Source organism: Lissotriton helveticus, chromosome 1_1, assembly GCF_964261635.1.
Source record: "Lissotriton helveticus chromosome 1_1, aLisHel1.1, whole genome shotgun sequence".
NCBI lineage: Eukaryota > Metazoa > Chordata > Amphibia > Caudata > Salamandridae > Lissotriton > Lissotriton helveticus.
The window spans coordinates 1833920737-1833947802 of record NC_136057.1 but is presented as its reverse complement, the minus strand read 5'-3'; the positions used below and the strand labels follow the sequence as shown (position 1 = coordinate 1833947802).

The following is a 27066-nucleotide window of genomic DNA, read 5'->3' as shown; positions in this document are numbered from 1 at the left end:
CAAACACCAATGCACTCTAGGGGCTGTATTATACAAGTGCCCCGGGGGCGCAACAGGTGTTTTTTCACCCACTTTCCTTGCCCCAGAGGCACTTTGGTATTATAGAAGGGGCCACAGACTCTTGTGCGGCCCCTTCTGTAATACCAATAGCGCTGGCACACATAAAGCGCCAGCGCTGTCTTCACAGGGCATTCCCTCATTTGCATGGGGGTGTGGCCCCATGCAAATGAGGGAATCCCTTTGCCTCTGCGGCTGCGCTGTATTACAGATGTGCGTGCAGAGGCAAAGAAGCTCTCAGGAGGCGCACTGACAGTAGGCCACCTAAAAGGTGGCCCACTGTCCGTGGTCCCCCTGATGGCAGCCCTCTGGAGGGGGCAAATATATTTTCAAAACTGTCACCCAAAACAGCGCAGCAGGCAAAAAGGCTGCACTGTGTTAATTGACAGAGAGGGAGCAGGACAGCGCCATATCTACAGAGATATGGCTCTCTCCTTTCCTGTCCCTAGTGCAGGCGCTGTTTTCAGCTGACGTACGTTTGGCACACACCTTTAGTGCCATATCGCTAGGGTGCGGCCTGAGCCCACGATAGGGTACAAAATACTATTCCCAGACATTTTTTCTACTTTGTATGTGTGCTGCACAGTGCAGCACGCATGGAAAGTCGGAAAAGAAAGGAGAAATTAAAACATTTCTCCTTTTAACGCCTCCTTTGAAATGGCGTTAACTTTTGGTGCTGAACCCTGTCTACTATTATTTGTAGATAGGGCTTTGCGTCAAAAGGCATAGGTGGTTGCATGGAAACGCCCATCTACCACCCATGTAACGCCCCCTTGGCGCTAAGTAACGAAAAGCAGTGCTTCGTGCTGCTGTGCGTTACATTTAGGGAACTTTTCAACGCAAAAGAAGTTTTGCCCTAGAAAGTAAATTGGGAGAAAAACAATGTGTGCTGGTTAGTGTCACTTTTGTGAATCTAACTCAGCACAAAATGTTTGTAAATCTATCCCCATGTGTGGTATAAAATTAGGATCAAAGCGGGATAAGGAATACTGAACAAATATTAATGTGGACAGTAAAAATAAAATGAGTTGAGATGTGTCTATGTGCACAGTTTTGAAAAGCAATGAAAAGTTCAAAGAAATAAAGTGACAGAAAGAGGAGGAACAAGTTGTTTCTCTACGAGCCCGGAGGACAAGGAAAGCAAATGTTATGACAGGGGCCTCTAAAGCACACTGCTTTACCAGTATCGCTTACAATAGCATATTAATTGTAATGACAAACAGTAGCAACCAAAGTGCAAAACTGGTGACCACCCTGTCATCTCATGAGCATGATCCAGAAACAAAGTACAATCATTGACCGGTACATAAATTCTAACAATGTCATCTGCTGCACATCCCATCAGTCACAGTTCAAGTATCTTCTTCAGTATCAGTTGTATTGTCTACTGATAGGGACACCGTGAGTTACAAGTGGACTCCTTCATGGCTCACATGACTATGAGATAGGTATGTTCTAGCTCGGTCTGTGAGAAATTTTAATTACGCTTGTGAAATTTCCAAATTTCAATTTGTCTAGGTTAAGCCTAGCGTATTATGCGTAAATTCCTAAAATTTATAATTCCACAATATTACATAATTTTTGCATGAGGGTGATTGGTTTTAACAGAAAATGTCTTGCCAAGATACATTTTAAACTTGAAACACTCTCCTGCCAGTATGTTGCATGACTTTTTTATACATGACAATCCAACGCATGAAGTTTTCTTGCAAGATGCCGGCAAACCACATTTGATGGAAATTTGCTCCAATGCACCTTATTTTTGCAACTTTTTACAAAAGTTCACAAAAAGAATGGCACTACCTCTATTTCTAACAAATGTATCCTGGGGGCTCGAACTCCTGCAACCCACGACAAGTTCAGAGAGGACCTTGCTTGACAGTTCGAGCTGGACTATTACTATTGGAGGAGGACCATGGCTGATTTGCATATTTGTGGGTCTTCTTTAAGGTGCCACCGTAGGCAAAATACGATGAACTTGGATGTGGCCTGACTAATTAGTATTGGCTGAGAGAAATTCAAGTATTCTCTATATGCAACGGTTATGTCTAGAGGTGGAATCCTTGCTCGCCGTGCTTTTGGAACCAAGCTGCACCTGACTGAGGAGGCCCAAAAAGGCTGAAACCAGTCTTGAGTTTCTTGTTGAGCAGCTGAGAGAGGACCTCGTTTGGCATTATGAGCAGAATTGCCCCCATTGGAGCAGGACCGAGGCTGATTTGCATATGACTGGGTCTAATCTGAGGTGGCATGGGAGGCAAAAAAACGATGGACTGGAATGTGGCCTAAGTAATTACCAGTGGCTGAGAATAATTCAAGCATTTCATCATCACTATTTTGGATTCTTCATGAGGAGTATTAAGTCACTTTGAAAGTAATGTTGTTTCTACAAGTATTTTTTAAGATACATCGGATAGTCCCTGTCCAATATAATGATCTGTAACTCATCTTGTGCTGAGTAACTGTGTCAAACACTTATTGAACCTACAATATCTTAGTAATGACTTATTGTTTGCCAACATCCTAGATTGTATAGGCAGTATCAGTTCACAGGTGACTGCATAGAGTACAATTGATACCAAAAAAAGAGTAGAAAGAGATTAATTTTAATGTGCCCTAAAAATGAACTACATTTCTTTATCAAGTCCCAAGCTAGGGACGAAACGCGTCATGGCTGCCCCATCTAGTTTGTACCTGTAAATAAAATAGACTGAAGGAATTGCATCTGCTGTGGTCCGTGCTCTTCATTGTAACCTGTGAAAGGAACTACGAAGCCGAAGAGTTTCGCTCAATTCTTTACATATATATATATATATACGATGTGCAATGAGTGTCTTTGTTTGAACTGAATTACATCATCCCAGCATAAGTTACATAGTGGATCGACACATTCTGCCAAGTGATGGGTCTTAATCCAAAATGAATCACATTTACATGTCAAGATCAGTCATACGACGACTCAGTACAAGTAGGAAATATTGAATCCCTCATAGAAGTCATAGATGATATTGTGCATATTTCCAAAATGTATATGCGTTTTCGGAGGTTGAGATGGTTGTCTTGGACTGAACCAAAGGGCTTGGAGCTTTTAATAATGGCGGGTTTGTAATTAGTGCTTCCGGTTTTATGGTATTTATTTTTTTGACATTTCCGTCTGTATTTATCCATATTTATTTTTTGTCAATGTTGTCTGTATTCATCCATATTTATTATGGGTTTTGTGAAACACATAAAGCTGAAACTGGTATATTTCCACATTTATTTAACCAATAAATATGCAGTTATGTTTGAAAGCCTACCAGGATTCAGAGATATGAACACCCGCAGAAAATAAAACAATGCACTTATACAAAAATATGCATATTTCAGTATGTCTTGTGCATATATACTGCTATAAAAGTCTCTTTACTAAAATTCCTTTCTTTTTTAACCCCCCTTACCTATCAATCCACACAGCTATTGGCCTGGCAGTCATGGCAAAGTGTATTTAGAATCACTCAAAAAGCACCCGATTTTCGTTTTTATCCACATTTAAAAATAAATACAAACAAGAAAATAAATAGTTTTCTATCTGTATTTATCTGTAAAAATCAGCACAAACGGAAAACAGGGGGCCTTAGTTGTAATCAAGGATGTTTGCGCAGAAATATTGGAAAGGTTAGCAGAAATGGGCAGGAGGAGTTCAGTTTTAAGGGGATTGAGTTTCAGTGGGTACCAATTAATCTTGTCCTGGATGTCAGCCAGCGTTTCAGCTAGGTGAGAGATAGCTTCCAGTGTGGAGACTCCAAGATAAAAGTTAACTGTCATCAACTTTTAGATCAGGCGCTATGATGGAATTACTTGGTAGACAAAAGGGGATCTAGTACTGGTTGAAGAGTGGGCGGGATAGTATTGAATGTTGAGGAACTCCAGGATGTGGGAGTGCAGCATCAGAGAGAGGAGGCTATCTTGATTTACTATGATCAATTGGTGAGGTATGAGGTGAATCAGTGCAATACCTTACCCACTATATCCATGCAAACCTTCAAAATTTCTAGTGGGGTACCATGACTCACTAAATCTAGTTTGAAGTAGATTTGACAATTTAAAACAAAATGTGGGTCAATTTTTGGTGGGGTGACTTTGAGCTTTGATGTAAGTGGTCCTAACTTCGGAAATATGTTAATTACACTTACTTCTGTCACTGCAGAGATTTTCAAATTTGAATGTATGTGATTTTGGACACGCCCACATTAGTTGAGATATTTCTCTTTCCTTGGGGTATTAAGGGGAAGAATATCTGGTTTTGACCTCTTTTTCTTTAACCATTAAAATGATCGGACTGCATCTCATTATATTGAGCTGTTTGATCGCTGGTCTCCTGATTGACACAAGTGGATGGAATTTGGAAGTTATGCGAGAGACTGGGTTTGGTCAGGTTTAGGTTTTTGGAGGAAACCGGTCCCAGAATGCTTCTTTCCAGTCCAGGGAAGACATGGTTTGGCACTTCGAGTTGGACTGTTCCCATGAGGCACAGGGTCAAGACTGATTTGCATATAGCTGTGTCTGAACTGGGGTGGTGAAGTGAGCTAAAGAACGATGATGGATTCAACCCATATCTGTGACTGGGGGTGAGTGTTTGAAAAGTTTCAGCGCTTCGTCCATCATCTCCTTTTGTTTGCTTTGTTCACCCTAGGTTGGCAGGGTATGCCCAGACGGGGGTCCCTTGCTCACTTTGCCACTGGATTCATGCTAGCCTGGCTGATGAGGGCTGTTAGCCCGAAACCGGTCCCAGGATGCTTGTTTCCGGTCCAGGGAAGACATGGCTTGGCAGTTCGGGCAGGTCTGTTCCCATGAGGCACAGGGTCAAGACTGATATGCATATAGTTGTGTCTGAACTGGAGTGGCGAAGTGAGCTCAAGAACGATGATGGATTCAACCCAGATCTGTGACTGGGGGTGAGTGTCTGAAAAGTCTCAGCGCTCTGTCCATCATTTCCTTGTGTTTGCTTTGTTCGCCCTAAGTTGGCAGGGTATGCCCAGACGTGGGACCCTTGCTCGCTTTGCCACTGGATTCATGCTAGCCTGGCTGATGAGGGCTGTTACCCAGAAACCGGTCCCAGGATGCTTGTTTCCGGTCCAGGGAAGACATGGCTTGGCAGTTCGGGCTGGACTGTTCCCATGAGTGACTGATTTGCATATAGCTGTGTCTCAACTGGGGTGGCGAAGTGAGCTGAAAGTGTCAGCGCTGTGTCCATCATCTCCTTGTGTTTGCTTAGGTTTTTGGTGTCATAGCCCCAAGTCATCACAGGTTTGGGCAGATGTTCTTAGTTTCCAAAGTGCAAACAAAAAAGGCATTTGGGAGTGAGTTTGACCTGTTTCAACAGAAGCATCAATAGTCCACCATGAAGCTACCCTTTTTCCACAATTGCCATGGGTGAGTTTCAATGTTAAATCAAGTCATTGTTTAGTAGGAAAGTGGGTAGGTGGTAGCAGCGCAGACTGAACTCTCCTGGAACTAAGTTATTTTTCGATTGAATCAGCTGAGCAGCAGCATGTTTAATGCATTGATCGGTGGAAAGGTGGTTAACTGCTGAAGGGTGAAAAATGATGTGAATTTAGGAGGATGTGTGGAGGTCTACACAAGTTCCACCACAGTAGCCAGGTTCGGTGAGGAGGAAGGAGGCCCTGAGGTGGATGGACATGATTCTGAGGCTTAGCAGTCACACCCAGTTACAAGGGTAGGGACGGATATTCAGGAGAGTAAGTATAACAAGCCGTTATTCCTACTGTATTTATTGTTTTCACAATGGCCCCTTTTCATGTAAGTACTCCTGTTTCATGACATGTCTGATATGTTGACTCACTTACTCAGATTAATTATTGGTACAATGTTTGCATGACAAGATAAATAAATAAATCTCTTTAAAAAAAGTTCTACCACCGGACACTGGAGTTTCAAAAAACGATGATCTAACAATGTCTCCTAAATAGAGGGGTCTTATCAGGTAGTTTTCTGTAGATGTGAAAGATGCAGAGGTTACCTCATACAACGTACTGAGGAGAACTAAGGCATAACTGTACATAAAAACATTTGGCATTTCTTCGCTCTATATCTGAAATACACTAATGTCTACTGAAGAAGTCAGAGGGCATCCCACAATGACAATTAAAGACCAGTAATCATCCCAGAATCCACACGAAATATGTGATACCAGGGCTCCTCTGGTGGTACTAAATGAGTAACAGGAGGGGTTCTTGCTGACACCTGCTGAAGGAATTAGGCTGGATTTGATAGTTTTAACCTAACACCTCTAGCTGCGTCTGACCACGCCTCTCAAACAGGTCACAAAGCGGTTTGTAGTACCAGCTAAATGACTAGCGGAGTGTCTGATGACAACTAATGAAGAGGTCAAGAGACATCTGATAGCAGTAACTGACTATATATAGTGGTGTCTGACCATTCCCATTGAGGAAACAAGGGTGTATTCCATAATACCAACAAAGAGAAAGAATAGACCTGATTTGCATGAACCTGCGCTCTTCAACGCACAGGGATGAAACTTCTATACACCAAAGGCATTCCTTTGACCGCCTTAGTGTTACTTCGTCACAAAGGTACTGGACTGTCCTACTTCATTAGGAACGGAGTGGTATGAGCACAGTAGGCTACTGGTATGTGGACGGGCAACTACGGAAGTTTCACGAGCTGATGGAAGATTACACCCTCAACATTTTCTGCTTTACTGCAAGGTGGCTGCTGCAGTTCGAGGAGCATAGGGGTGGTGAATGTTTGAACCAGCTGAACTTGCCTATCTGAAGGATATCTGCCCAATGTCAGTCCAGTCGTGGGTGATCAATCTCCTTTATAGATCCCTTTTCTCCCAGGCTAAATGGGAGCTATTTTGCCTTCGAGAGTGACGGTCCTCTGGCATGAGCCTGGAACTATCAGGTGATGAATGTGCAAACATCCTGACCAAAACCCCTCACAATCCCAGCAATGCGCAAATCAAGCTGATTCAATGTTATCACCCACATAGGGTGTACCTAACCACTAAAGAGATTAATAGTTTGTTCCCAAGAGCGCAAGCGGTCTGTCCGACATAGCAGCTGGAGGGGCTGGACTTCTACCATATGAGTTGAGACTACCATTCCTCACACCTTACTGAGAAACAATGCTAAACCTTGTTAACTTTGCAACAGCATGACACTTCAACAGGACCCCAACAGTCTGTCTCCTGGGGTTGTTCGCCAAGCCCAAAGCTAAGTTGAATACTGCTAAATTTGCTGACTTGGTCTTTGTCCTACCCGGGGGCACTTATCCATGTTATGGAAATCCCCCAAGGGACCCTCCCTGCAGGGATAGAGGCGGGAGTTGTCCAAATGTCTGACTGAAAGGGGTTTTATTGAGGGGGGGCTCATTGAGGGTGGAGATTCTTAGAGGTTGTTGCAGCTCACGCGTACACAAGCGTGGGGCCAGAGACTTCAAGATTGCTCGCCCATTGCCGAAGACAGCAGGTTAATGTCCCACTGAGAAGGGATTTCCTCGGACGCGGATGAGGCGATGGACCCCAACGCACGGGCTTAGGCTCCCTCGCCTCAATACAATGCTTCTAAGCCGATGCCACAACAGGTGTACACCTGACCTCACTACACCCTCTTCCCACCACACCACACTGACAATACAACTAAGTTTGAAATAGCCTCTCCATGGCAGTTTTGATCATGTTTTTTATTTTACTTAGTTGCTGTTCAACTGGGTCTCTCCCCTCCTCTTCCGCCGCCTTCTCCAGTTGATTTCTTAGTTGTAGCTCATGTACTTTGTTTGCACCAATCATTAAGATGACACCCTTGATTGTGGATCGACCTTTCTGCCATGTATAAATAATGCCTGATTACGCAACCTTCTATTGCAGGGATACCACTGGCAGCTTTTCTGTACTGTGTGCTAACAGTCTGTGAAACACTGTTCCAATAGTACGGCTGCAAGTTATACATACATTTTCAATAAAACATGGTATAAAAAACTTTTTTTAAAACAGAGAAAGAATAGACGCGTAAACAGGACTAATAGAAAAAAATAAAAAATTGAAAATGGCAGAATCTTTACATGCTGAAACGTGTGTGCACAGGCTGTACATACAGCGTTTGGAAAAATTCACCTGTGTCTGGAAGGTCGTTTGGAAGTCGATGGTTCTTCCAGACGAAGGACGGACTGTCATCCAACACTGTTGTTGTGTTCCTACTGGTGTCAAACTGCAGAAGGGGGGTGTACTGTAAGGAGGAAAAGCATCATCATTTACAGTAACAAGCCGCTCCAGTGCCCTCTCTCTATCTTAAAGTTTAGGAGCCAGATGGAGTCAATTTCAGGTGCCCACTAGCCTCTCAAAGGTCCTCGACACACAAGATGGTTGTAAATATTAAACAAGCATGGATTGGAGAGTCAACAAATTCACATAGAAGTAAAAGAATCAAAAGCATTTGATATGCAAGTATATTTCATGCAAGTTAGGATTTTCTCAATAGTGAAGAAAGCAATGTAACCGCAAATTTCAATGTTCGATGCTGCATAAAATACTAATATTGTATTTACTGCCCTCTCTGGAGTGCCACAAACAGAACATGCACATTATAAGTGGCTATCGCTAGGGCATATGGTGCACACTACTTAATACTAAGCATTCATTTACAAATATGCACAAGTAAGCAGGTGGAAATACCTATGATGACACCCACCTACTGTCCACACTCCTGGTGAGCCCTGAACCCTAAGACCATGATACCCCCACACAGCAGACACAATAGAAGGGGTTGTACTTATCAAAAAGGCAGACCTCCTGGCTTCGTCAGGGTGTCATCACATTCATAAAAGCGGGTGTGCATTATAACAGACCAATTCAATATCAGTAAAACTACAAGTGATGATACCATCTTCCAATGACAATCAGAACGTGTAATGACTCATTGTTAATTTAGTGATAATCAAGAAAATATTCCCATAATCTTCATTAAAATCTATAAAACACCAATATACATTTTATCATTATCAATAAAGCACTACCATTTCAATAAAACATGAGCATGAATATTCTTACACTTTTGAAATGCTGTAAGCTCAGCCTTAATAACTACCAACAGGTGCCAGATGCGCCCGCCCCGCTTGCAGCCTCCGAAAAAAAGCCCAAGCTCTAGAAATGTTTGAAACTGTACGAATTCTCTCCTAGGGTCACACATTTACCCCTCTCCCCAAGTGACTATGGATGGCTTAGAAAAAATGTTCAGATGTGTTCCTGTGGTGCACAGACACACTCCTGGAAGCCACACAAACATGTAGGAACATACTTGTGATGCCCCACTCTCCCTTTGGCACCACAAGTGGAATATGTAAATTATAAATAACCCTCACAAGGGCTTATGGGGTGCTCAAGGCCCTAGCTGATAATAGCTCGGCTGCAGCCCCTTGATGCGGGGAAAGTTTATTTTTGTTTTTTTATTTACTCTGGGATTGGTGCACTGGTCCCACGTGGGGAACGTACATCATTGTTTTTTTGGGGGCTGCTTGGGAGCCCAAAGCCTCCACGACTACTGCCGAATCCCCACATAAAAGGAAACACTCATCCCGCATGCAGGGGGTTGGGAGATTAGAGGCCTGGTGCTTCCAGTCCCCGACAAACATGGAAGGGCTACGAGAAGTAGAGCCTTGCTAATGTAGTTCTTGATCCCCGGGGAGTTAGGGGATGCTAGGGGCAGATATTGAAGTAGCGTGGCGTCGCTCGCTTGCGCTTCCATTGCTCCTTGGATGGTGGAGGCAGCGGCTCCCAGGAACTAAAATACAGATGGGGAGGAAGCTCCACACACGCATGGACATTGCAAAAAATACCAGGAATAGCGGAAAAGACAATACACACAGTTGACCCCATGATGACATCAATGGAAGTGACATCATATGACCTTTGAGCTTGTTGACATAACAACATGTGACACCATGGGATCTTTGAACCTGACATCATAGAAGTTAAAGACAGCAATGAGTGCGATTTGAAACATTAAGTACAAAATGGATAAAAGTTTCTTAAAGAGGAAATGGCATATTTTAGTTAACACACAAATATTAATTAGGCTGCTACTCTAAAATGCTGGGAGTGCAGCCATCGTGTGTCAGAGAAACAACAGTCACATTTAAAGGTGGAACCATCATGTATCAGATACAATTGCATGCCCAAATCATAACTTCAAAAGCCAAATCACTGCCACAAAAGCATCTGCAATTGCAAGTTTCACACAGAACCACAAATCAAGAACAGCATGAACTCTCGCACTGCAAGCTTCCCTCTCACACACAGAGTGAATGCAGAATAGGCAGCAGCAGTGCCAGCACCCAAACTGGGGTCCAGGCTAAGCCTAGCATATTATGTAGGAAGGCCTAGGTTTCAAACTACAGAAAACTACAAACCACAAACTTACTGCTACTGTTTGTGGATGGAATCGAAACAAGCAACATGCCTCAAACACCTCAGAATAGACCTTTGGAGAAAGCAAAGTTACTTATTACCTATCCACATTTTATTGGGGGAAATATCTTGCAACTTGAACTGAACAGTTTCCGTTCCCATCTCTGTCAACCTACAAGGATTACTTGCCATATGGCAGATCAACACTGCTTCCTCAAATAAGACACAGCCTCCTTCCCCAATTACTGAACATTCTTGTGCCCACAGGCCATTTTAGAGGGGCTGGGTATGAAAATATGAGAACTATAATTATCACTCTTGCCCTACAAGTATTCAAGGAATATCATTATGCAGTGTTTGCCTAATTTCCTGCCTCACTTTCTCAGTTTCAGGCTATAAAGGCCTTTGATTATGTGGTGCAACAAGAGATTTCTTGTTCCACCCCATGCCGTCCATTGACCGTGCCAAGCTCATGAGCTAACGTATCACAGGATAGTACGTGTCCTTGGACCACTGAAATTTCAAAGTATTTTTGTTGGAAAATGAGGCATTAGTTGTGAGACCTGCACAAGTGATGGGTCTACATTTGTCCTTCTCTGGGAACCAAACACCCTATTGTAGAGCTTGACTCTCAGAGGGTAGCGTTGCAGAGCAGTCCAAGGCCTGGTCAAGAGAGGTGGTATGGGCTAGTAATCACCATTTCTTCCTGTTCTCCTCACCAGTCACTTATTACATTTGCTTCCTTTTATTCTGGTGCCTGACTTATAGCTATGTACCCAGTAAGACTGCCAGCTCTGACCTGCAGTAGCCCATCTCCTCCCTCCTGTGACACAGACAGGCCTCAGGGAAACCCCAGGGATACCTTACAAGCCCTTGTAATCTGTCACTCGAGATTGACATGGCAGAATGCTAATCATTGCCCCTCATCTTCCACACGCTGGGCATAGACTTGGCGCTATAGCTTGTAAGAAGGAGAGGGGTTCTCAATTTCTAGCAAAGGTGGGGATCACCGACCGTAGGGCCGCATGTATCATTATTTCAAATAGCGATTACCTAATTGCGATTCACAGCGAATCGCAATTAGGTAATTGCTAATTAAATACATGAAACTCCATGAGTTTTGTTTAGCGTTTCCTAATGGGTCGCAATTTGACCTACCTCATTAATATTAATGAGGCACGTCGCAACTTGCAACCCATTAGGAATCGCTAAAATCATAGGGATGGTGGCCTGCTGGGGTCAGCAGACCACCTGTCTGTGATTGTTTTTAAATAAAACAATCAGTTTTTTTTTTTTTAATGCAGCCCGTTTTTCTTAAAGGAAAATAGGTTGCATTTAAAAAAGAAAAAGGAAAAAAATTTAATTTTTATTTTTCAAGAGCAGGCAGTGGTCGGTGGGACCACTGCACGCTCTGAAAAAACATTTTTATGAACATTCACAAAGGGGAACTGGTCCCTTGGGGGCCCCTTCCCATTTGTGAATGGGTTACCACCAACTTGAAGTAGGTGGAAAAAAGCGGATATTTACCTACTGCATATTGGCCACAAAACCTTCCTACATATGCTGCGGTTCAGTATTAGGAAGGGATGCCCTAAACACGCCCCTTCCTAATACTGAATTGGTATGCATTCACGATTCTAGATTGCTATTCGGTACCATGTTACCAAATCAGAAATTGGAATTCATACATACCAAAATGCATTTTACAGCTCACAAATAACCTGATTGGTAAAATTCATGATACATGTGGCCCTTAATTCTTTAGAAGAGAGTTACTCCTGGGTGATAGCGGCACTGAGTACCAGGAAGTTAACATGTAAAGCTGTCTTTGACTAACTAATCGACCATCTTGGTAAGCATCATCATTTCTCTCATTTAATGCAACTGGCTCGATTCTGCCTAAGAGCATCATTTCGAGGATGGGCTAAGTCATCTCCATTGCACCAACAGAGGGCAGCCTTAGACCAAAATATGTTCAAATGTTCTTTCAGTGCACATTACTCCATGTTATTACTTAACATTTAACATATCTACAAAATACTAACAGCATCTTTCTCTTGCTGCTTCACTGTCTGTCACAGCATTAACAACTACTACATGTCTGTTCACGTGTTAAAAAACGGTCAATAAAGAACGCAGTGCATACTCAGCCTTTCATGCTCCCTCTAGGAGTTGCACCCGGACTTAGGGCCATATGAATCAACAACCTGATTTGCGATTCTCAAATAGCGATTTTTTAGAAATCGCTATTTGAGAATCACGAATAGGGATGTATGTACAAAATCGAGGGAGGGAGGGAGGCCCATAGGAATGAATGGGAAGTTATTCTCAATTTGCAATTCGCAATTTGAGAATCGCAAATTGAGAATAATTTCAAGGGTGCAGGGGTGTCCAAAGGACACCCTGTTGCACCCCTGAAATAAGCATGGAAGCACATGTGGTGCACATACGCTTCACATTGCACTTTGAAAAATGCAAAAAAGTGCATTTTTCATGGAATTCGCAAATTACCACCAACTTGAAGTTGGTGGTAATTTGCGATTCATTAGGGCCAATTTGCATTTTTTTATGCTTCTTACATTGCATTTAAGGAATCGCAAAATTTGAGATTCCTTAAATGCAATTGCAAAATAAGGATTCGCAAATTTAGCGATTCCTTATTTTGCACGCAGATTTCTTTGCTACATACCATTTAGCACTAATGCGTTTGCAAATGCCGAACGCTTGATATATATGGCCCTTAGTCACTGGCTTTATATCTTAGCAGAAAAGGCTGAATAGACAAATAAGGGGAGTATTCTAGATTGTTTAGGGGACAGTTACTTGGCAGAGCTAGGGGGAGGTTAAGGTTGCTGCTTGTACCTCCCTTGGTGATCCAGTACCATTAATCCTGATTTAAATTACGTATGATTGGACTCATATTTTACAACCCTGTAGGGGTTCCAGACCATAAGGTCTTTTGTCCCTGTCGCCAACACTTCCGCCAAACACTCTTCTTTTCCTGAGCCTAGATTTGACTGTACCAAGGCCTGATTCTACTCGTTTTTGGGATTTCAACATTCATGGGACAGCACAGATGCGCCTCATTATGTCTGAGTGAGATGAATCTCTCTGCCATTCCTAATCCATGTAGAGCCTACCTTCTGTCACCTCTTTACACTATGTCACTGCGGCTGTGGGCCCATGTGAAGTCAACACTCTCTTTCGCCCTTCTTTTCTGGGGTACGCACTTCTCTGTAGGATGGGAAGGCGTCCCTCCCTCCAGGGCCTACTGGATGTGATATGCATCTCTCCCTTCTGTGAGAAGTCCTTACTTCCCAATCAAAGGCTCGGGGGAGCTACCTAGGTCTCGTGCCGATGGAGAGAATGGACTGGGGTCCTTCCATACGCACTCAGAAATCATTCTCCCTTCATTTTTCTGTCCGCCCTTCAGCCAGTCAGTCTCCTGTCATTTACCGGGAGCAAATTGAAGGCGTAGCGCCAAGAGGGATCATACACGTTCTCCGCAAAGTCCGTGCTTCTGGGGTCCCCCTCCCACCTGCAGTGATTTAATGTCCCGAGGGCAAACACAGCGGCTCCGGGCATGGCTCTACGAGTCCAGAGGGCCCTCCCATGACTGCTGAGGGAGGGGCCCAGGCTTGGCTCTGAACTGCATCCCAGGCCGTCGCCTCGGAAGGAAGGTTCCAGCTCCAAACACTAACAAGATAGGTCGTCAGGGAAGTGGTTGTTACCAGCCTGGACACCCTATTGTGACGTCACAGGCACGCAGCCCTGCGTGCTGTGTCACATGATCAGCCTACTGTAAACCTACATCTCCAGCGCACTCAGGGCAGATTTACGTTTCCTGGCGCATCCCTGCAAATCAGCAGGGATGCACCAAGAAAGATGCGTGATGCAAGTTTACCCCTGCGCCATCACAGATGCGCCACATTTATAATGCGGCGCATCATGGCACAAGGATAAACAGATGTGTGTTGCATCTGCAGGCGTAAGGTTGGCGCAGTGCTGGAGTTGTGTCGCAGGCGCGACGCAACTTCAGCACTGTTCCAACCCTGCCTATGAACAACATGGTACGTCAAGCCTTACGCCTGCTTCAAGCAGGGGCAAGGTTTGACGCAGCAGCATCGGAAAAGTGACTGAGTGAAATCTTGTAGATTTCACTCAAGCACTTTTCAAAGGCGTTCCTGAGACGGAACGCCTCCCCTGCACCGTAGCGCCCACATGAAACCTGACGCAGGTTTCATGTGGGACAGGGCTTTACAGCGTGACACATCTCCCTAAATGCGTCACGTTGTAAATAGGGCGCAACATGGCTCATGGTTTATGCCGCAGATGCGTCACAGAAATGACGCAACCGCGGCGCAAATGAGGTGCAAGAGGCTTGTAAATCTGCCCCTCAGTCTTGCACACACATTACAAAGTACAATATTACACAGGAAAGTCACAGGCCAGCTGTAGCCCACCTGGCATTGCAAATGGATACACACCCTGGTAACATGCTGTACAAATACCCCTTAAAATAGGAAACTGTGGGACCAGCTAGAAAATCCTACTGGTTTCCATGATCCTTAGGCTCCTAGGAAAAGCCCAGGATGCATTGTAGTGAAGGGGATCTTGGAAATTCTCCAAGGGTGAGGGGTTACTCTTGCTCACCAGGTATAGGGTCTACCTGGAGGCTCTAAAGACCTCATGTTACAGCAGCGACATGACCATGCCGGAGAAATCTGCCATTGCCTGCTTTGCCCTACATTGGTCTGGGTGCCACTGTAATACAGAAGCAATGCCAGAGGTGGCTGTGGTAGACAGTAGAAAGGTGGTGGCAGGATTAGGCCTATGTGGAGGTGTGGACTGTTTTAGGACTAGTATGCCCATATGTATAATTTATTCTGACGCAGGTCAGATACTGAACCTGTGCAAATAGGTACTCCCTTTTGCTTTTAGATTTGGTTTTAAAATGCAGTGGTGTTTAAGACTAAGCATTTTATATCTCTGTATCAGATTTTTCACATATAGGAGCTTCTCATGTTACCTGATTTACCGGAAACATTCTTAACTTACGTCTAAAATACTCCCTTGAACAAGCAATAAGACATATCAATTCAGGACTGAGATGTTGTAGGTAATGTCCTCTGAAGCTCTATGATGGAATCCGGTGGCATCATTTACATTCCTTTTCATGTGAAGGGAAGCTATTGTAGTTGGTCTGTATTTATCTATCCCTGGTAAGAAGGGTAGCTGGTTTCTTAGGTGTTTCGAAAGTGACATTTTGTGGCCTGGCCTCATTTTATTCAATTTGATGTATAATCAAATGCAAGCTTGCGCCCCTTTAAGAGAGACCGATGTATCCTCCCTACTGGTCCCAGTGGATCAGTATATTCCTGTATAAGTGAAACCTGGCTTCACCTCCTTCCTTTCCTATGGCTCTCAGTCCACCAGGATAGAGCTAGATAAGTGAACCCTGCTGTAGGTCTCACTGCAGACAGTTCTAGTTGTCTGGAAGACCTCACTGTATCATTTCTTTAAAAAAACTCCAAAATGCAGAGCAAAATAGAGAGTGAACTTTGGATAAGGCCCCTACAGCCATTCATTTTTATGAGTTTTTCAAGGTTTGCCATTGCTTGGAAGGGCTGTCCTTGGAGGACATGGAATGTTATGGATGCTTACATTATCTCATTTGTGTACCAATTAGATGTTTTAGACTGCAAATTCAACATGATGTGTAACTTATAATTTAGAGTGAATGTTTGTTCTTTTATGTATTTACTTCGATGATGTAACAATATTATAATTCGCCTATGTGTGGTTCTTTTGTTTAGAACGTGTGTGTTGTCTTGATGCCATAGCTTGTTGCAATGACACAATGTGTTTCACAAATCACCCGTGCCATTTAATTTGCTTCACTGTACTCTCATAATACAATTTTTTTTTGGGGGGGGGGGGGATCCAGGGGATATAGCGTTTTTCATAGATACAAAAATAATAATGCTCCCATGTCAAAAGTACCTACTATGCAGCTTAACTTTGCTAACGTGGACCTTTCAGCCAGGGGCAAGACACACAAACGTGAAATACTATTATCTGACGCTTCCACTAACTAAAAAGCAAGACCTATAATCTTTGACAATGTTTATGTCCCTCTTCCTGTCCTACTCTCAGCTAATCAGGACAAAGCTGCATAAGTGAAACCTTGGGTCTATGACCTCCAGTGTTGCAAAAGACTCTCTTTTTGAGAGAGATGCTGAAGTAACTGCACCTGTATAAGGTTGTAATTATGCACGACTGTCTACGCCTATTTTAGTGCACAGAGTACCGTAAGCCCATAGAATGTGCATAAACGTGCTCACTACAGTGGATGGCTGTGCATCTTCTCAAATACCAGCAAAGATGCAGGTCTTAGAATTAGCAGGATGGCACTGGAACCTGTTAGCCCAGTCTTTGCCCCAACAACTAACTTAGCTGGAGAGTCCAAATGCCTCTCGGGCTTTGTCAGCAAGATCTTATGGATCCATCCTGGACTCCGGACTATCCATAGTTCAGCAGCATCAAATCCAGGAATCTGTGTTTGACTTTATAGTCACAGGTTCCAATTCTGGTGAATTCACCCAACCTTTCATCCTTCTCAGAGGGAAACATCGGTTACATCGCAGTGTTTACACCGCAATACCTTTACAACGCGGGTATTACAACGCAAGTCATTACAATGACTTGCGCTGGATGGCGCTCTAACCTAAGGAATAGTGTGATTTACTATTCCAACATCTTCCCTTTTGACGCTGCCTCAGATTTACAAGGAGGTGTAAATCTGAGGCAATGCCAAAGACTAATGCTATGCAAGAGCAGGCATTACAAAGGCAAAACGAAGAGAAATACTTTTATTTCTCCTCATTTTTGCTTTTTCTATGTGTGCTGCAACCTTCCTGCACATAAACAATCATTTACTGCAACACAGGCACACTTGCACTATGGTGCAACGGTGCCTGCCTTGTCACTAGGCAGCTAATTTTAGTGCTAGAGCTAGGGAAAATGCAGGGATTTGCAGTATTCTTGTGAATATAGCACATCACTGCGTTTTGAAGATGACGGAGCGCGGCGCTGCCAAATTTGGTGCAGCTCCGCACTCATAATTTATTCTAAACTTCTGCTTCTTGACAACATGAAGGTTCTGGCTAAAGCAATCCAATAATTGGCTCTTTTCAGAGGTTTCCCCAAACAGTCATCAATATCAATTATCTGATTAATGTCAGGTTCTATTTTCAATCAATCAATGCTTCACCCTACTCATTCCTTTATATATCTAAAGAGTGTGTCCAAACCTGGCTGGGGACAGTCCAAGTCAATTATTACAAAAGGCCTCTTAACCCCTTGGCCACGGTGGTAATTACGTCGCGGCGCAGGGGGGTAGCGCGGCGCCGCCGTGCTCGTGACGGAACCACCCCGTCATGAGCCACGGGCGAGATGTGCTCATGACGGCGTGGTTCCGTCACGACTCCGCCCACTCACTAATTCGCCCGCACAGGGGGAATCAGTGCCGAGTGGTCGGAGCGGGCGCAGCATGACAGAACCACGCCGTCATGAGCACAAGCCGCCCGTAGCTCATTACGGCGTGGTTCCGTCATGAGCAGGGAAGAGGTTAAGCCCAAAGGGCCTATTAACGAGAGTTAACAGCCATATTGGAGTTATAAAATCCACAGGAACACCACAAATCTGCTTAGTTGTACACAAAGAGATTTTGACGTATGAATGCAAATAACGTTTTTGGTTGAAACTCTGGCGTAAAATAAGGAATTATGAGGGGAATCACATCCCAGAATTACACATCCCCCTGGTATGTCTTCATGTCTCATGGGAACGTCGGGTTTCCACGTGTAAGCTCGTCTCCAGGAGTTACCTGAACCACCCCTCCCCATGTATCGGTAACTCCCGGAGGGTAGGGGGTAGATTTAATGGGGGTCAACAGTGTCATAACGATAAATCATGGGGGGCCCTGCATAATGTGATGAGGGGCCCTTGAGTCTCCGACATCCCACAGGCATTCAATTGCCTTAGGTTGATTAGGGCCCCCTGAAGGGTTGGGTCATCCCTGAAGGGTCGGTGATCCTCGCACTTCAGGGGCCTGCATTACTCCCCTGCAGGTTATTCATACTGAGGCCAAAGTATCTTTATGTGGAAACTGATTAATTTGAGTTGGTGGTTTCCAGTGCTCAACACCAGCACTTAATTGTCAACACCGGCACTTGCTCCAGTCTGCCATATGGTGGTGCTATTTATCTAATTTGGAGATGAGCACAACAGTTGTTTATTAATGCAATATATATTAAAAATGACTAATACCTGCCATACAAGCCATTCTTATAGCTTTGGGAGCCTGCAATAGTTTGAATTATCACACTTGTAGGAGTGTGATGGTTAGTACTTGTGTTTGTAGTGTTGTTGGCAGTACCGGCAGGGGCAATGGCTGTTGCAAGCTGCAGTGCCTCCTGGTGGGGCCCTGGCACTTATTCTTTTTGCAAATTAAGCACTGTGTACAAATAAGTAAACTCTTAAATCTCACCTCTCTGTTAAAGTGGAAACGGGTGCAATGCATGCCTCCACATAAAAAATAAGCCCATATCTCTTTGGTGTCTGATAGAGTGTTCATGAAAATGATGTTCATGGCACACAAAGACAGCATGCATTCATTATTGATGGTCGAACTGTAAAAAAGTCTGAAACGTATGCATGTCTCCTCTACAAAAATGCACATGATGGTGCAGTTCGCCATCTCCTCCGGGGTGATATAGAGTACGAACATCTGATCAGTGCCTCTCGAAGTATAAAAGTACGTCTGCTTCACCTAGATTGTGCCGGCACCTGTTTCGCTCCTGTCAGTGTATGTAAGGATGTGTCCCTTATGATGTGTTCACACCATGGGCCGTATTACGCATTTTCATTGTTTGCGCCCAGTGCACCTTTTAAAAGGTACGCTGGGTGCAAACAATGAAAATACACCATATTTCGATGAATGCACTGCCCCAGTGCAGCCGCGAACTTGCACTGCCCTGGGTGCAGCGCATTCATGTAAAAACATGGAGCGGTTGCTCTGTGTTTTCACAGTGCAGGTGGCAACCCGCCTGCCTTTTTGAAGTTAGTGTCGGCACCCGCCTGCAAGGGGTCGCTGAGGGGTCCATAGGACCCCTTTTCCCACCTCCACCTTTTCCCACCTCCAAAGTGCTGCTCTCAGGGAGCACACTCACAGTGCACCACCTTCTAGGTGGTGCACCGTGAATGCGCACGTTGAGACCTCCCCACAGACAGCCCAGAAGGACATCCGGGGTACCGACGGACAGCGCGGTGCTCCGTTTTACCTGCGCTGTGGCCAGGTGAGGTGGGGCAACTTTTTCCTACGATATAGGAGAATTTCAGGTGATATAAAAAAAACTTTTTTGTTTCACTTGTTTTATTTTCACCTAGCAGTAGCATTAGTCATGGTCCTGAAGAAGCAGTAGGAGACCCCTGGGCCCCGTTGTAACTGCAGAAACATGTCGACCCAACATCTATCCTAGTAGTCATTTGTTTACACTACTATGCACTGTTTTTAGCTTTGGGAATGAATAGGTACCTATTAAAATACTTATTACCTCTTCATTACCCGATTTTATAAGGTTTCACACCAGTCACTTATTATTTTCACTTTTTGAGCACTGCTAGTCAGATTACCAATTGATATTGAGACACACGACACTTGCATTAGGACGTACTCGAGAGATTAGGCTGAGGTTTGCCAAATCCTCCGAGGGTACAACCACTTACCTTCATGACGAAGGATCCCAAATGATGCAGGGTGGTACAGGTCGGAAATCTGATGGGAAAATTTTTTCTCCTTGAGAAAGTACCCTAGGTTTGATTTCGCTGTTGTACCTCTATCTTTTAGGTCACGCTCTTTCAGATACACAGTTAGTTCATTTCTCTTTGTGACCCATTGCTACTTGTTGTTGGTAGATGCGCACGTTGAGAGCCTCTTTTCCTCTGCGCCTGCTTGTCTAATATGGCGCGGGAGCAGAGGCAAAGGAAGTCCCTCATTTGCATAGGGCACAGACCTATGCAAATGAGGGGACACCCCCTGACGGTAGTGCTGCCGCTTTAAGTGCGCCAGCGCTATTGGTATTACTGAAGGGACGCACAAGCGTCTGTAATACCAACGTGGCGCGGGGGAGCAACAAGTGGGCGCAAACGCCTGATGTGCCCTCGGGGCACTTACTGTAATACAGCCCCATATGTTTCTGAAAGGAGAACCCCAAGTTACTCTTAACAGTTCTCAGTGGCAAAGCCAGAATGTCGTGGGCTCTAGTAAAAAAGAAAGGAAATGCCCCCACTAACCACTTTTGAACTGTAGAATACAGCAATGCTCATGGTTCAGAAGGCCCCTCTGCCTTCAGCTCACTTGGTTCTCTCTGAGAAAGGGATTTCCCTGCTACACTAGTTATCCAAGGAGCCCCAAATGCGGTGTCCCAAGGACTCAGGGAAGCAGACGAGGAAGCACCTCTTGAGTTGGTCTGAAAATTCTGATGGATGGGAGAGTAGTCCTGCACCTCTCTTTAAAGTTGACAAGATTCATAGGAGCCTGCGTGTCATCACTCACACAGCTATGGGTCTGCCAGTGTTCTGTGAAGGTCTGGTCACCTTATAGAAGACCTGTACTGACTTGCATTGTAGGGTAGCTCCCTGGAAAGGTAAAGTATTTTCTTGAGCCCATAATATGGAAAATGTCTAGGTCAAGAGGAGGCCTTACTTTTTACTTTTTTAAAGACTTTATTTACCATGTTGGTACGTGTCAAAACATTTCAGGATAGAAGTTCACTGCCAGCATCAGTACAATTGAAATAACAATCGAAAATCTCGCTGGTTAATATTATACATTGGACACGTCATGTGACTTGCAGAATAAAGGGCTCAGCAAAACACCTAAACACAGTCCCATAGGTCCTCCTCAGTTGTCTACATAGAGAAGGTGCTAGGAGAAATACATAGCTAGTAGCAAGATGCGTGTAATGAGAGGAGGCCTTACTTAAAAGTATATAGTCATGGAAACTGGACAGGACACTAGGCCCTGATAGGCTCCCCATGCCATCACTAAAAGACAACAGACTAGTCAAGCCTCTTGTTCAGAGATTCTCGAGGTGAGGTTGTGTTGAGACACTCGCCCTTCCAGGGGGTTGAATGTGACCAGTGGTAATCACCATGTGGATGGAATGGCACAAACAGCACTGCATAGTTTGTGCACACTTTTAGTATTCTTTCAGAGAAAGCACTATGTTCCTGCTCTGCTCTCTGTAGGCCTATAGGCCTACTTCTAAGCTTGAAGAGCACTTCCACTTAAAAGAGCTTCGCTGAGATTTCAGTCGCATGATTGCCATTATCCAGCTCAACGGGGAAGCCCAGCACCATCTGTCTTCTACATACAGCATGTGCTACTGTGAATGCTACCTTGCAACCCCAGAATGCATCATGCTGCAGATCAACCAAGGGTAGTAATATTTTTTCTAATCTCATCTTGTGCCAGGGAAAACGTAGCCTCTTTTATTAGGAGCAGTGGGGACAGGTCATCCACATTGGAAGGGATTCCCTACATCCAATCATGTGAAGATCAGTCTGTTTCCTCTCAAAGAGAGCACACATACTTGTTTGATGTCTATCTAAGTGTGCTTCAGTGTGAAGCGCATTAATGTCTCTATTCTTCCAAAGAGTGTGTTGTGCTTGAGTGTTATCTGTTGAAGAGAACATGATGGTGGGTAAGGAAACAGGCTTTTCGCAGGTTTTCTCCAACTTATTGCCCCCGTTTGGACTATTAACTGCTGTTTTTTTTTACTCTGAGAGTGCACTGAGGCCTGCTAACCAGACCTGAGTGCCAGTGTTCTGACCCATTACCAAAGTTATGTTGAATTGGCTATACCCAATAGGCAAGTGCTCATTTATTTATATATAATCCCTAGTATTGGTACCCAGGGTCCCAAGAGCATGTAAGGCAGAGTTTCCACCCAGGGCTGCAGCATTGTTTGTAACACAATGAGTGTGGCAAATGACAAAATGAGTACCAGCCTGCCACTGCAGACTGGAAGAGCAGGGTGTATACTGCTTGTTTGACTTTGCCATTAAAACCTCTACATTATCAGATATGGTTGTACAATCCAAGTTGGAGTCGCCAAACTTTTTCAAACTATACAAAGGTTTTCAAAACTTTTGTTGATCAATGCTTGTTTGCTGTTGGATTTAAAAGTATTTATTTCTCCTAAAATGTGTATCTCTTAAACCCTACGGTGGATTTTGATGATCAAGGACTCTACAAACTCATATAAATATGCTCTATTTTTATAATTTGTTGTTGTGTCTCTTTCTTGTTGTTTGGTTGTCTTATTCCATTGCTTGGTGCTGTTAAATGCTCTATACAATGTTCATTTGCTAAGCCTTGCTGCTCAAAGCCACAGCTACCCAAGGTTGAGGTAAAGGTTTGCAAACAAGCCTGACTGAAACCAAGACAGTTTTTGCCAGTGTATTGTACGATAAGGCCCCACATCCATATCATATAATACACCCAAATCCTCACATGGTGGATTTCATAAACACCTCTGTTCTGCTACTAGGAGCAGAAGCCATGATGTTCAACATCAAAATCAGGAATGTGTTAGCCTTTCCTGGTCTGCTTCTCTACAGACAGCCTGGACCCAAATCCCCATTTTTGCAAGCACTACAGTCCATGCTAGAATTGTGCTTAGACTCCCCCATGCTCACCATATTAGGGGACTTCAATTTTCACCTTGAATGTAGTGATGATGCTTATACTTTTGTGTTGATAGACACTCTGAAAGCCTATGGCCTTACTCAGATAGTCTTACAACCAACTCATAAGGCACTTCACATGCTGGATGGGATCTTTACGAACAACTCCTTTATGAGTATTGATAAAATTCCCCCACTTACATGGTACGACCATAAGGCAATTTTCTTTAACCTACCTGAGGGGCCAAATAAAGACCCGCCACTGCCACCTCTGCCCACAACCAAAGTTCGGCCCTGGCGGAACATCCGGCTGGAGGTGCTCCAGCATAGCAATGTATTTGCCCCAGATCAAGCATTGTTTGATAAAATTGCCTCTTTCTTTCAGTCAATGGTTCAAGTAATATATCAGGAATTAGAGAGCCAGAGCCCTGACACCCCCCTTTCAGGCCACACCTACAGAAGACATGACATCCAACACCTGCTATCTAACCAGCTTCTCCTCCTTGACACCCGACAGCGTAAATTACCTATTACTGGCTTTCAAGTCTGGATCTCCAACCGACCCATGTCCGCCGGACATCATTCATGGTGCCTCTAACAAAGTCAGTACCCTACTTGACCCCCTTCTAAACAATGTTAATAACACTGGTGTCTTCCCGACTTCCTGGAGCAATCCAATAATTGGGGTCCAGATATTTTAATACTGCATAAAAGTCACTCCAGAGCAGAGTTGTTAACGGCCGCCTGTAATTTCAGCTGCTGATTTACTGAGCAGACTGACAGGCGTAATTAAAGGTCTATCATTGAGTTCCTGCCACTGGAGTGACTTTTATGCAGTATTAAAATATCTGGACCCCAATTATTGGATTGCTCCAAACCTGTAGCTGTTGGAAGTTGGAAACTTTATCCATATGCTAATTCAATGATGAATTGGCCGGCAGTATTACAAGATACTGTACGCTCAAAGTAATTCTTGTCCTGAATATGACCGCGTAGTTTCCATGCGGTTGAAACGCCGTCGACGCTTTTTGTGGCCATAATTCATAAAGGACACATTATTTGGTCTATGTTGTTCCTTCCTGTATTGATAACGTTTGTCTGTTAGCCACTAGTTTGGCATGTGAATTGTATGTTTTTGTTTTGCCAACTCCTTTTTGAGCGCTATTGTTCTTTTTTGAACTTTTTTAATGAAAAATATTTATATAATAAATTATAACTGTCTTTGAAAATTTGTCAATGTGTATATATAGGCTTCTTCTTCCTTATTCAGCGTTTGATCCTAATGTTTAGTGTTTCAGTGTTAATTGTGATCTCTTTTTTACCTGAACCTGCTGTTAGGTGTAACAATTTACCGTCCCTGGTTCAGGGTAGTTGGACAGCCCCTCTAGTCTGTCAATGAAAGTCTTGGAAAAGGCCATTAAGGTAGAGCTCATGGACTACCTAAATTACAACAACCTTCTAGACCCTACACAACATGGCTTCCATTCGGGCCACTCAACGGAATCTACATTAATCATGGCCATGAAGGAAATCAGATGGCAATGGGGCAGCAGGCCTATCCTGATCCTACTTGACCTATTAGCCGCATTCGATACTGTTAATCACACTGTACTTACGCGACGGCTAGAGGCAGTAGGAATCATCGGAGGCACGGCGCTCACCCTTCTCACCTCCTTCCTCTCTGCTAGAGAACAGAGGGAGTGCTGGGACACCCTAGAATCAGGCAAATTTTATCTCCCTGGCGGAGTTCCGCAAGGCATAGCACTCTCTCCAACATTGGTCAATATTTATGTGACCTCATTGGCTAAACTAATCAGGGACCATGGCTTTTTGTTAGTATCGTATGCTGACGATACTCAAATTATTATCACCATTGCTTCAATGGCTGACTCGGTGGCGGACAGTTATCATAGCTAGTCTTGGCCACTTCATCAAATGGATGCATAAGAATTACTTAAAACTAAACACGGATAAGACAGAGGTCATGGAATTTGGAAATGGTCCTCCTATCTGGACCCAAGCATGGTGGCCAGCAGTGGCTTGGGCCTGTCCTGTCCCTGCCCTATGTCACATTCAGCTCAATTTCTCCAGGCAGATCAATCAGCTGACATCAGTGTGTCATTTTCTTCTAAAAAGGCTTCGGAAAATCCTACCTTTGCTACCCGTGGATTTGAGAAAAATGGTTGGGATGGCTCTTATTCTCTCCCGCCTAGACTATTGTAACGCCTTGTACTTAGGTGTTGACAAACGCCAGCTGATGAAACTTCAATCCCTACAGAATGCAGTGGCATGCACCCTTCTAAATATCCCAAAATATAGTCCTATCCCGGGCGCAATCAGAGACCTGCACTCGCTCCCAGTTAACCAGAGAACTCAGTTTAAGGCACTGTGCCTGGCTCATAATGCCCTTTATGGGAGGTGGGGGGGGGGGGCTATGACTACTACAAGCTATTCCAATTGCATGCCCCCTGAAGGATGTTAAGATCTGCCAATAAAGCCCTGGTTCACGTCCCCAGAGTCAAGAAGACCAGATGGAGAAGCAGATGTCTATCTTTCTAGGCATCTAAGCTTTGGAATGAGCGTCCACTCAATATTAGGCTGTTATCAGCTAGATCACAGTTTAGGAGTCAAGTGAAAACCTGGCTCTTCCCTCCCCAACATTGATCAAGCTCCTCCTGACTTCGCCTCTGTCCTGCTCTCCACAGCGCCAAGACGTCTCGGCATTCGTGCACTCTATAAGCCTGTACTTTACTTTACTTACCTTCTTGCTGCAGAGCGGGACACAGACGCAAACTTGGTTGGTGCCTGTCGTACTATAGAGTGCACTCCTACCCAGTTGGTGTCTGCCAAACTATACAAGAAGGATCTTCTTCTTGCCTCTACCAGACTTTTATATTATACCTGATTGGTGTCTGTCAAAAAGTACATGCAATCACAGAGTGTGCTCATACCTGATTGGTGTCTGTTGAGGTATACAAGAGCGTCAGGTTCCAGTCTCGGTCTCCAGCATTGTCCAGGATCAGAGGCCCCCAAACACCTAAGAAACGGAAACAGTGATGTGAGTACAAGGCAGCATCAATCTTAGGGCCGGACTGGCCTTCTATTCCATCGGGCACTTCCATGGTGGGCTGGAGCCACTGGAGGCCAATTTTGAAAGCCCAGGTCGCTGCTGGTGCATGTGTCAATTATCACAACTTACTGAGATTAACTGCAGCAGGTAAAGGGGGTGTCAATAGAGATGTAGAGATGTCAGAGAGGTGTGAGAGTAGATGGATGGAAAGAGAGAAGTGCGAAGAGAGGAATGGAGGCAGGGCTGATTTGACCATTTTTACCAGTGGTGCTTTTGGTTCCACAGCGTAAACATAAACAAACTGCAACAGCCGCAACTTAGCAACATTGCTGCAACCTATGTTCTACTGGTGAATGAATGAAGCTTTATATAAGTGGTGTTTTAGCCCTTGAGCACTGAGGATATGAGTGAGGAGAAGATGTCATATTCTGCTACGGTGTTTCTGAAGTGAAAGCTGCCAGTGCAGGGGTCTGCCATACTCTGCTCTCCCGTTCAATTGTGCTGTCTCTTCCCAAGACAAAAAGTTGTTTAAAAAACGATTTTCACTTTCTGGGTTTACTGTCTATGCCTGTGGTTGTTACAGTTACAATTTGTAGTTTTAGCCTGCCTGTAATTGCATATTTTATCACCTGTGTTGTGTTTTAAATTTGTGGTTTTCCCTGCCCATGATTGCCTCCATTTAGTGTGTTGAATTGTGGGATTTGCAGTCCAACCTCTGTAGTTTGTCCCTCTCATTCCTTGGTGACAAATCTGTCTTCCC

At 44.2% G+C, this 27066-nt stretch overlaps 1 protein-coding gene across 1 annotated transcript in view; it reads right to left on the bottom strand.

Moving 5' to 3' along the window:
- The window catches only part of LOC144753527 (guanylyl cyclase C-like), a 632982-nt gene that overhangs the window by 347797 nt on the left and 258119 nt on the right, over positions 1-27066 (bottom strand). The window contains exons 9-10 of the mRNA XM_078641183.1: positions 26188-26273; positions 8195-8306 (exon numbers count right to left, since the gene is read on the bottom strand). Of these exons, the coding sequence (XP_078497309.1) occupies positions 8195-8306; positions 26188-26273 (198 nt within the window). The remainder of the gene's footprint in view (positions 1-8194; positions 8307-26187; positions 26274-27066) is intronic.